The 12,484-nt window shown below is 40.2% G+C and overlaps 1 protein-coding gene across 3 annotated transcripts in view; it reads left to right on the top strand.

Annotated features, from left to right (window-relative positions):
* Positions 1 to 3,636: 3,636 nt before the first annotated feature.
* The window catches only part of LOC144604897 (tyrosine-protein phosphatase non-receptor type 12-like), a 75,433-nt gene continuing 66,585 nt past the window's right edge, over positions 3,637 to 12,484 (top strand). For all 3 annotated transcript variants that reach the window (XM_078419720.1, XM_078419722.1, XM_078419721.1), the window contains exon 1: positions 3,637 to 3,975. In XM_078419720.1, the coding sequence (XP_078275846.1) occupies positions 3,877 to 3,975 (99 nt within the window). In that variant the 5' untranslated portion in view covers positions 3,637 to 3,876. The remainder of the gene's footprint in view (positions 3,976 to 12,484) is intronic.

The following is a 12,484-nucleotide window of genomic DNA, read 5'->3' on the forward strand; positions in this document are numbered from 1 at the left end:
TGCCTTCTCCCCATACCCCCTGACTCCGCTGTCCTTCAGGGATCAATGCTGGGCTCATTGCAGTTTGTGGCTTATATCAATGATTTGAATGAGAATGTACAAGGCATGATTAATAAGTCTACAGATGACACTGAAGTGGGTGGTAGTGTAGATAATGAACATGGTTATCAAAAATTACAGCAGGATCTTGATCTGCTGGGCAAGTGGGCTGAGGAATGGCTATGGAATTTAATGCAGATAAGTGCAAGGTGCTGCATTTTGGGGTCAAATCAGAGCAGAACCTTCACAGTGCATGGCAGGGGATTAGGGTGTTGTATAACAGAGAGATCTAGGAGTGCAGGTGCATAGTTCCCTGAAAGTGGTGTCACAGATAGATAGGGTGGTCAAGAAGGCTTTTAATTCAATGGCCTTCATTCTTCTTTCGTGTCCATCATCTATGTTTCAAATGTTACATCACTGTCATTGTCCGTCCTGAAAAGGACACAAGCTTCTGGCGACAATCAATGGGAGCCATCACTTGTACAATAGATGATGGTGGTAACAGAATTAGCTCAGGACTTCCAGTTTCCAGCCCAGCGACGTGGACGCTTCTGCCAATGGGGCCATGGCATTGAGTATAGGATTTGGGATGTTATGTTACAGTTGTAACAAGACATTGGTGAGGCTGCTTCTGGAGTATTGTGTTCACTTTTGGTCACCCTACTATAGGAAGGATATCGTTAAGTTCGAAAGAGTGCAGAGATGGTTAAGAGGATGTTGCCAGGACTTGAGAGTCAAAGCTTTCGGTAGAGGTTGGGCAGGCAAGGTCTGAAAGGTGATCTAATAGAGATGTATAAAATGATGAGTGGATTAGATAATAGGAATGCACAGACTTTTATACAGAATAGGGGAAACAAGAACCAGAGGATATAGGTTTAAGGTGAGGGAAATATTTAATAGGAACCTGCTGGGCAACATTTTACATGAAGAGTGGTGAGTACATGGAACAAGCAGCCCGAGCAGGTAGTTGAGGCAGGTACAATATCATTTAAAATACATTTGGATAGGTAATTTAGAGGAAAATGGGCCAACGCAGGCATGTCGGGCTAGCATAGATGGGCATCTTGGTTGGCATGGATAGGTTGGGTTAATGGGCTGTAGGACTCTATGACTCTCACTTTACTTCCCACATCAGCTCACATCTCAATGTTATTCAGATTTTTTTGCAATGCTAGTGCGGACTGCTTCATAATCTGACATATGAATGGAGCATCATCAGTAAGTAATCTCTTTTCTGTTTTTGATAAAGGATCTGTGAATTGTTGAGATCAGGATATTGTCTTGAAAAACACTTGCAGGAAGGGTGGCACAGTGAGGCAGCAGTCGAGTTGTTGCCTCATTTACGTAAGGTGCCAGAGACCTATTTTCAATCCTGACCACGGATGCTGTCTGTGAAGTTTGTACGTTCTCCATGTGACCACGTGGTTTTCTACAGGTGCTCCGGCTTCCTCACACACTCCAAAGACGTGCTCATTTGTAGGTTAATTTGCTTCTGTAAATTGCCCCCAGCATGTATGATACGGGTGATTGTTGATCGATGTGGACTCGGTGGGCTGAAGGGCCTGTATCTATAAACTAAATGAAACTAAAGACCTTGTGGCTGAGATAATTAATTGATGGGCAATAAACATCTTTCACTTTGTCAGGTATGAATCCCAGCACACATTCATATGAAGCTGAGCAGATCTGACAGAAATCATATAATCATCCATAACGTGTAGAGATAACACATCATTCTTATGTGTAGGAAGGAAATGCAGTTGCTGATTTATACTGAAGATAGACACAAAATGCTGGAGTAACTCAGTGGGTCAGGCAGCATCTATGGAGAAAAGGAATCGGCTTTTTTGGGGTTGGAACCTTTCTTCAGACTCTTCATCATTCTTATCAATCACTAACAAACGATATATAAATACAAAAAAGTTTGCTTTCTTTTCTAAACATACAAGGTATACCTTTCTGTTGTAGAGTAACATATCATATCATATATATACAGCCGGAAACAGGCCTTTTCGGCCCACCAAGTCCGTGCCGCCCAGCGATCCCCATACATTAACACTATCCTACACCCACTAGGGACAATTTTTACATTTACCCAGCCAATTAACCTACATACATTTGCCTAAACTCAGAAAATGTTAGCATGTTAGCAAGGCCTATTATTTAGGCAGTATGGTTTGGTTCTGCTACTGAAGGTAACTTGGCAAAAGTAACAGTTAAGTTGCAAAGGGAACTTTGTAAACTTCCTATTACTTCCTAACCAGGTTTGTCATGTGGTAATTTGTACAAAATTATCTGAAGGGAAGTGGCAATAATTCTAGCTCCACAGTCAGGCCTTTATGTCTTGACAATGACCTAGACGAGCATTCAATCATCAGCAATATCTTAGAGTACACAATGTACAGAGCACACAAAATATCCAAGACAAAGATATTAAATTCAATATCAAATTCTTCAACTTCTGATAACCTGCTTTCTCTATTTTTATCAGAACTAGTCATTTTTGCTGCCTTTGTCTGTTGGTGACTGAGGCTCAGTTCTGTTTTCCCTCTCCAATAAACACCCTGGCTTGCTATATGCAATATGTGTCATTTCTTTGTCACCCTTTAATTACCATTAAAACTCATCCCCAAGGCAACCCTGGTCTCAATCTTCTTTGTCCCACCCCTCTGCAACTTTGCCATTTATAATGAACACGTTTTCTCTTTCCCAGTTCTAATGAAGAATCTATGACTAGAAACTTATCTCCATTTTTCTTTCTACATATGCTGCTTCATTTGCTGTTTGTTTTCAGCATTTTCTATTTTTGTTTCAGATTTCCACCTTTTTATTTTCAAAATCTATCACAATCTGGCCATTAAACAATTGGATTTTGCACAGACAAAACAGAAACATGGCTAAATTGGTTTCCCAGTTGATAATGTGTGATAATCAAGAACTCCAGTGCTAATTAAAAAAATAATTGAAGCAGAAAATCTAAAATAAAATGCTGGACACACTCAACATCTCCAGTGCCAGCTCAATGGGAATCTCATTGAAATCCAAGTAGGAAACGCAAAATGCGTCGGTGGAGTGATTGCTCTTAGTGTAAACAAATTCCCACTATATATGTCTAATAGTTTCCCCTCTTCTCGGATCTTATTCTTGCTGCTGTGGAGAGCAAAAAATGGCTTTCGTTACACCTTCAGAGAGTCTCAGTGTGGCACCATGAATGATACTTTATTGGAAAAATTCCATCACTTGGGTTTTGGGTGGATGCTGAAATGTTTAGGTAGAATTATGTGTATCCTCAATAACTCATAGAGAACCGCCCATCACTGTGTGTGCATTAGGTAGCAATAGGGATAGGACGGAATATTAGATTGTTCCTGAATGCCACCAACAGAAAATCAGGTTACCCGCCCCTTTGCAAACAGGAGCTCAGTGTATCTTGAGAGATCTTCAGGGAATCGAGTTGAAAAAAAGTTTAGAGCACGTAGTAGTGAGTGTCAGGCAGCGCGTCCAATCGAGGGATGGGATGACGAAGACGCGGCCGACAGGAGGGTGCAGCCGTGCCCCAGATGGTCCAACGAGGAGCGGGAGAAGGGGTGGGAGCTTCGGCTGCGAGTGGGGAGGAGGAAGAGAGCGGAGAAGAGGAAAGTGGGGACGGACGGACGGCCGGAGGGAGCCCGAGTCTCGGCACAGCGGTGCAGAGAATCGCCCATCACTGACATTAGGTGGCAATAGGGACAGGGCGAACCATCGCATTTTCAAAGAAAGATATTTGCTGGGAAAGATGCGATAGCGATGAGCGTTTGACCCGGTTTGCTGGCTCCAGTTGTCCAATGTGCTGAGAAGATGGAGCAAAGCGAGATCCTGAAGAAATTCATTGATCGGGTGCTGGCCATGAAAATCCGCGACCAGAATGGGGAGGACAACTTTGCCAACGACTTCATGGTGAGTTGCTGTGTGTGTGTGTAGTTAAGTCTCCTGCAGTATTGGCTTCTTTTGTCTAAAATGAACTTTCTTTGCTCGCCGGGACGGGCGGCTGCCGGGAGGAGTCGTGGTTTCGGCGGTGTCTACTCATCCTCCTCCTCCTCCTCCTCCTCCTCCTCTGCCGTCGCCACCCAGCTGGACCATCACCGCCAGCTCCAGGCTGTGCGGCCTAAGCCGCCCCCTCATGGCTCCTCATCCACTTTCCCCACAAAATAACCAAAGCTCGCGTTTGTCTCGGGCACTGACTGGGAACGAAATGTTCGCCTTTGACGGGGCACAACAACGGTTTAGAGAACGTAGACCCCCCCCGCCCCCGCCCCCGCCCCCAGGTTCATCTTGGGTGTGAGGTTTGCAGAGCAGAAAAATGTAATGAATTTGTCAGCTGTGAGTCAGAAATGTGGAGCGCTTGCGGATGTTGCGCAAGACACAGGGGCGTTGTGTTCGCTCAGAGAAAGTATGCGACGAGTGGTCTTGTGTTGTTTCACTTAAAGTATTCATTATTTTATTAAGACCTATTTTTCATTTTATGTGATCAGATCTGACAATAGACATAAGAAGATAATTATCTCTGTTACTATTCAGTAATTGCATTGGGGAAGGAGCTATGTACCCATTGCGTGAAGTATAGTTTCCAGTGGATGGCTGTTGTATGATTTCAAGAATGGCTGGACTGTGATCATTCCTTTGAAGGAAGGTCTTTCCTGTATTCGGTGTATGAATTATGGCCGCATTCATTGGTGGAGTGGGTGATGTCTGTGAACTTGCAGTCCGCGATGGTTTGTCACATACAGGGAGATGGGCATTTTGAAGGAAGGGAAACATTTGATCTAATGGAAATTTAGCATTAGTGCATACCAATGAGATCAGGTATTTGGAGATCTCATTGGCTATCCAACATCATCTTCAGTCAGCATATTTTTGAATTAAGTGTCATTTCCACTACTTGGGGTCCTTAACATTAAAAAAATATCACAATGGCGTTGCATGTGTCTGCAAAAAGAAGTTTGACAGTACTGTAAGATGTTGGATTAGATAACTAAATGATTGGGAACGATTATATTTAGGTGTATAGGGAGAGAACTTTGGAGCTTAGAACCAAGGTAGGCAAGTACAAGGCTATCATTGGAGGGATGAACAGTTGAGAAGAAGCAGGGGGCAGAATTTTAAGTTGAAGGTATCTGGATTGTGGGGCTGAAAATAGTTTTTGATAGGCATATTGGATATCAATTAACCATTGGAGTTTGAAAACGTGGATGTGAGTTCAAGTAAGAAGTGGTTGTTTGGCAAATGAGACAGTTGGAGGTGAGAAGGGTAGAGTTAGTAAACAAGGTTGGAGATGATACATGGAGAAGAACAAAATGCAACTGATGGGATCTGATGGAAAAATAAGATAAGGAATGAAATGGACCAGAGGGAGGGAAAGTGCATAAAAGGAAAAGGGGGTGTGATTTATTTTTGGGGGGAGGGGGGGGTAGGGGGCAGGGAAGTGTTGCACAAAGAAAAACAGTGGACTCAGCAGAGAGGGATGGGTGATGAGTGGATGGAGGAAGTAGACGAGTTGCACATTAGAGTTACAAAGGCATGAATTTGGGGTTTTGATGCAAGATGAGTGGAGGCAGTGGCTGACATCAATGTTTTGGAAGTGGGCTTGGTAACAGAGGCTGATGCAATGGAAATTCTATCGTGGTCAAGTGGATTGCAAATGATCTGATTCAACCTTAAACCCTGCCTTGCAGATGGAATTTGTGGCAGTGATTGCCTATAGTATCGGGTTTGCCGACATGTAATTTCTTTCCCTCAAATTGATGGAACGTTTAACAGAATGATTAAACTCTTATTTACATTTTAGTTGAGCCCAAGTTTCCAGAGAATGGTACCTTGCTGAGGAAATGTTTTTACGCAATGCTGGGTAGAATTATTGACAAGCAATTCTAAATTTGGAAATAGATTTGACAATCGTGGCGTATCTCAGTTCCACATAGGAGTCTGAATAGTATAAGGATAAGTTGCTTTGGATTGAATAATATTTTTAATAAGCTTTTTTGCCCCAGCATGAGGCAGTTGTAAATTTTGTTTTGGCCTTTTTAAGTAGAACAGATTCAGAATTGAATCTGAGACAATTTTAAAATGAAATATGCATCAATTTATTTTTTCAGATGGTGGTGAGTCTATGGAATTCTCTACCATGGAGGCTAGATTATTGATTTAATTAAAAAAAGAGGACATAGATAATTTTTGAAAGTTTGGGGAATTGGCACATAAGAGGAATTGAGTTCTGGGGCAGATCAGCCAGGATCACACTGAATAGCAGGGCAGGCTTGAGGGGGCTTGAACTCTTGGTCCTATTTTTTGTTCTTCTGCAGTGTCATCAGGTCCTGTGGATTGATCACATTTGTTCTGTAAATTTAAATAAAAAGCTTGGAGTAATCAATACTATTGTTGTTGAACTCCTTTGCATTAGACCTGTCATTCTGCACATTTGGATGTTTGCTGTGCCTTCCATGAAGACGGGCGGGCCCTATACTTGGTCAACTTCTCAGCCATCTCCATTTTTTACAATATTTCTTGTGTCTCAGTCAGTAAGTTACCCTTATCAACGTTGACTATCTTTTCCTTCTAACATTCCTTTTAGTAGCTCTTGCGATCTATTTTTCTGCTATTCACTTCTCATACTTTTCTTTCTCTTTGCACATCAATGCTTTTGTACTCCTTTTGAATTCAGTTTTCCAATGCTCGCATTTGTTGCTTTTCTTGGCAACATTATATGCTATTTTTCTTTGTAACAACTATTGGAATGATTATCCTTAAATGGAATAAGTTACCAGGTTTCGATGCAAGGCCTTTTAGGTTGTGAAGTAAAGATGGAAATTTTGGAGGTATTGGCAATAACCTACCTCATTTCCCAAAGCTCTTCATTTGATCAGGAGTCTTCCTGATAAGCTGTTTCTCTTGAATGCAGGTGTTTCTGCTATAATGCGATTGTTGCACTCCTAAGAAGCTTTGTGTTATAGTAAATCGCATTATAAGGACAGTTGTATCAATGGGGGAAAAGGGTTTAGAGGCTAGTGTATTTCAAACTTGCAACAATAAATTTATTTTTCAAAACTAGGATTTTGTTAATAGCAATATTTATTTGTGTTACTGCAGGCTAAAAATACTAATGGTTGTATGTTACCTTGTTTAATAAAGCATCATTGTACAAGTGCCGAAATAAGTGATTGTCAATTTCAGTGGCCACCTCCTGTTAAACCAGCAGCTATGTTCTTGAGAGGATGCCTGATTACTGCAGGGTGAAGCATTTTTTTCCCCCTGTATTTAAATCCAAGACACCTTTTTGTCTACTTGTCAATTTCCAATCTAACTTTTAAGTGGTTCTTTAGTTCCAGATCAAAATAGCTTTATAATGAATTGGGTCCACGTAATGCAAATGGTGTTCCTTAATTACTGCTGCAGAGTGTAGTAGGTTACTTGAAGTCCACCTTTGTCACTATGCGGTAGTTCTAGAACTTCCGACATTTCTTTATTAGTTTGTTCCTCTTGTTTATAACTTCCTAACAGGTGTAAGGCAAGTAAACAAAATGGAAAATTAAAGGTGTGGGAAGGAACTGCAGATGCTGGTTTACACGAAGATAGACACAAAATGCTGGAGTAACTCAGCGGGACAGGCAGTATCCCTGGAAAGAAGGAATGGGTGACGTTTTGGGTCGATACCCTTCTTCAGACTGCCACTGAAGATAGACACAAAATGCTGGAGTAACTCAGTGGGACAGGCAATATCTCTGGATAGAAGGAATGGATGATGTTTTGGTTCGAGGCACCTCTGTTTGTAAGAAGAAATTCATATAGTAATCACTGGAGACCTTAATCTTCATATAGATCTATGGCCAAGTTCATGCAATGCATTGAATAGCTTCTAGATTAGAATGTGAAGCACTAGTTAGTGGCCAGGCTGTTTGGTATTTGCAATGATGCATGGTTAATGAATGACATTATGATCAACAACACTTTGGGGAAGGACCGTCATGATAGAATTTTTAATTATGAGTTTAGTTGAGTTTCCTACATTGGTGTTAAACCTGAACAAGTATGTAAGTATGAGGATTAGTTTGCAATGAGGTTAAAAGATTTGCTAGTGGATTAAAAAGGCAGCCATATAAATAATTAATAATTCATAATGTGTGTACATTTTTTCAGGAATTTAAACAAAATATAGAAAATAGTCTGTTAAATATCTATAGATAAAGAGGCTTAATATTATATAAGCCTAATTATTGGCCAGATTTTGAAATCCTGCAAAGAAAAACCACAAAATTGAAGAAGTAAGGGGTGAGTAATCCCACTGAAAGACATTCCAGCAATTACAGCAACTTCTAAAATTATAAAGGAAAAGTAATCTTGGAATATTGATTGCACTGCCTGCAAATATGGTGGAGTTAGGTTCTCCCAGGGGGAAATGCATAAATATAAGGTGACTTAAAAAAAGAGAGACAATGGAGAATTGGTTGGTGGGAGAAGGGTGGGGGAGAAAAGAATTAGTGATTCTTATTGGTATTGGTAAAGAGCTGGCATGAAAATGCTGGGCTTAACAACTTCCTGTGTTTAATTTGCCAATCGTTCTATTTTATGTATAAAATAAAGAGTGGCAAATATATGTAAAATTAATAGCTTGTGCAAATGCAAATTTGTTAACAAAAATAACATTTCAGCCATCTGCACTGATACCTACAGTAGGGAAAATCCTGGAATCTATTCGGGAAAGTTAAGTGTGCTTAAAAAAATCACAATGTTGAGGGTGACAATTTGATGTGAGAAGATCGTGTTTGAAGAGGATCTTGGAGAACTTTTGAGATTTTTCCTTGGATTCTGCCAGAACTCTTCACTACTCATCCCTCTGCTGAATGAGGCAGAAATGGAGTTGAGCAATTGTACCCGAGGTGACATATGTGCAAGAAAATATCTATAACAAAAACAAGGTCTTGAAAGTTGAAGTAGCGGAAAGGAATAGCACACTTCACATTCCAAACGAAAAGAGAGACCACAAATATAGGCAAGACTAATAGACACAAAGCCAATAGGACAAAAACTGAGGATTTCAACTACCTGAACATTAAAGGGGAAGAAATAAATGCAAGTGCAAAAAATCCAAAGTCAACTAAAAACAGTCCATACAAGCTTATAGTTGCAGAGGTCAGTGTGCAGTGTTCAATAACCTGATAATTGTTGGGAAGAAGCTGAACCTGGTGGTCATGGTTTTCAGGCTCCTGTACCTCTCTCCCAATGGGAGGAGTGAAATCAAGTGTGGTCAGGGTAGTGTGGGTCATTGATATTGGCTGTCTTTCTGAGGCAGCACCTATAGAACTCTTTGGTGGGAAGATCACAACCTGGGGACTAGGTGGTGTCTACCTCTCTCTGTAATATCCTTTGTTCCTGGGCTTTCAAGTTGCAGAATTCTTAAAAATGTACATTAACTTTTTGGTTAGTACTTTGAAAGATCATCTAGAAATGGAACATTACTGGGCCCACTATCATGAAACATAGCTGGATAGATGGAAGGCATATCAGCTGGCAAGCATTTTGTGAACAAATGACAATAGACAGATTACATCACAGACCTGGTTTGGTAAGTTGAACGGCCAAGCATGAAGGAGACTGCTGAAAGTGGTGGATATAGCCTGGTCCATCACAAGTATTGACCTCCCCATCGAAGGGATCTACAGAAAATGGTGCTTCAATGAGGCAGCTAATATCATCAGAGACCCACACCACAATTTCATCTTGCTGCTACCTTTGGGAACGAGGTACGAGAGTCTGAGAACTGTTACTTCTTCTCATCAACAATCGGGCTCTTGAACCACCCTGCACAACCATAACCACGACACCCCTCAGCATGGAATTTTTAAGGGGTTTGCACAAGGTTGCACTATGTACTTTGGCTTGCACTATTATGATCTGGTCACCTAGTATAACTGAGAGTTCATTATTGCTTCTTGTATATTTATTTTGTATGTTATTGTGTTAATGTGCCTGTAAAGCTGCAGCAAAGAAGAATTTCATTGTTCTGGTCGGAGTGCATATGGCAATGAAACATTCTTGACTTGACCAGATGTAAAATTTCCATCGTGATATGGTCCAACTGTTATATAATTTATCAGAATGTGACATGATAGAAACAGTTACTGTAATATAAAAAGGTGCCAGCATTGTGGGATATATTTGGAGAGGGATTGGTGGGGGTTCAGAATGTTTCCATTGATGTATAGGTGGGGTGCAGGATTCCTCGCAATCTAAAATCCCACCAGATATAAAGTACTCAGTTGCTGGGTGATGGGAGGGTGGGGGGTAAAGGTGACATTTGTATGATGCAGGGCTGAAATTAAAAGGAAAATTAAGAAACAAATGAGTGCCCGATTAACATTTGACCAGTAGAATCACGGAAACCCCATTTATAGCAAAAGGTTGCTATCTTTTAAAATGGGAGCAAGATGGATCTGAATTTTTCCAGGCTACTCTTTAGCCATACATATAAGAATAAATTAGTGAGGCTGAAACAGCGGAAGCTTGAATTACATTTTTATGAAATATCTGGCTGCAAATGTATGTATCAAATTGTGCTGGACCAGGCCCACTGCCTGTAATCTCAGTATACCTGCATTGGTTGGACCAGATGTGGAGGGGCTGAGATGATAGCTTCTATGCCCTTTGAATTTAACCGCAGCATCTAGAAGACACTGGACCTAAGAAAACACACTGCAGTGACACTGCTGCAAAAGGCTCTGGTATCTTTACACAGACAGCAAAGCCGGAGTGGTGCCTTGCCATTTGTAAAGCTTTTTAACATTTCGTACATATCGCTGCCATTCAAATTTACACACCTTAAATTGATGTATACAGAAATATAATGTTATTAAATGCATTAATTAGAATCTAATATTTGTCCTTTTGATCTTGTTGTGTTAAGCAGTACTGTGTAGATGGTTAAGTAGTTCTTTTTTTCCTTTGACCGATGCCTATTGCCCCGATTCTGTGGTTATAAAGACAGCAAAGCTATTGAAACATAGAAAATAAGTGGAGGAAGAGGCCATTTGGCCCTTCGAGTCAGAACCATTGGTAATGGTAACTGGTGTTACCAGCACTTCTCTCTGTGACTAAACTTGGGGATGTTCATGCATCTAGAAGTTAATGTGACAATGCCAAGCTACTGTCAGTGATCCAGCAGACCTTCACATGGTGCATTGTCATTGTTTTCAGAGCTCTCCACCATAATCTGACATCTCTTGAGCTGACATAAATTTGTGTTCACAAACTAATTTCACAGTCAAGTACTCAGAATATTTTACATTGTTACAAGGTCTTAGGTTTTAAGCTAGAATCACTGATTAGCTTTAGAGGTTACTTCTATGTGAATTTTGCAATTTTCTTCCATAGATTAAAAATAGAATAATTTAAAGTAATTAAAAAATAAAACTTAGGAGGTTAAATTCGGAAATTGTGATGTTCCTTTTTAACAAAGTTCAGCCCATCTCTCTGATCATCTGGGTTTGATTATTCCAGTGTTTTCTTGGCCAACTTACCATCATACAATCTCAGTCTGATTGTCTCCACTTCCAAAATATAAACAGTAAAGGAAATGGCAGTCAATAAGTGTAGCATGAATATTATGGATGATTACTGGGATGTTAACAAAATAAAATTGAAACAGGTGGCAAAGCGAGCTGGCAGGTGATTAGCTTATGAATTTGTACTTATAAACTTCAATGTGTCCATGGACTGTGCCTGTGTTCCTACTTGTACAAACTTCCAACTGCCTCCATCCCCACCTGCTTGCTCATTATCTCTTTGCTCCTGATCCACCAATGCTTATATTTCAAAATGTTTTGTTTTTTCTTAATTCTTCTGTTGCTTCATTCATAATTTCTGTAAAATTCAATTTTTTTGAGGAAATTTCACACTTAGAATTGTGTCTTCCTGCTCATCCATTTAAGCCATGGAATTCTTTCCCATGCTTTTCCTCCTCTATCTCATTTCTTAAAGCTTCTACTTAAAACCTACCCTTTTACTCTTTTGGTCCACTGTTTTAAATGTCAAATGGTTTAATAATGTTTCTTTGAATGTGCCTGTGGCATTAAGATGTGCATAATATAAACACCATTAAATAGCCATCTACTCTATTCAAGGAATGAATCTTGATTTGGGTTAGCAGCTAGGAATTTTCCAAGTTAACAATTAATCTCTAATTCTACCTTTCATCGCATGTTGTCTGTGGTTTGATAACTTGTTGTGCCTTCATCTTGTTTTTCTCTTTAATAAATATCTCTTGGGAATTTTGATTCACGAGAGCTATAAAATCCATGTGCTGCCCCCGCTTTTCCAAAGCTCTGTATCCTTTCTAGAATAAACTAGTTTGGTGTTTTTTTGGCCTAAATTCAGCGCTAAACTCTTGAGAATAGTACCATCATTGGAATAGTCTTTG

This window comes from Rhinoraja longicauda, chromosome 23, assembly GCF_053455715.1.
Source record: "Rhinoraja longicauda isolate Sanriku21f chromosome 23, sRhiLon1.1, whole genome shotgun sequence".
Lineage (NCBI taxonomy): Eukaryota > Metazoa > Chordata > Chondrichthyes > Rajiformes > Arhynchobatidae > Rhinoraja > Rhinoraja longicauda.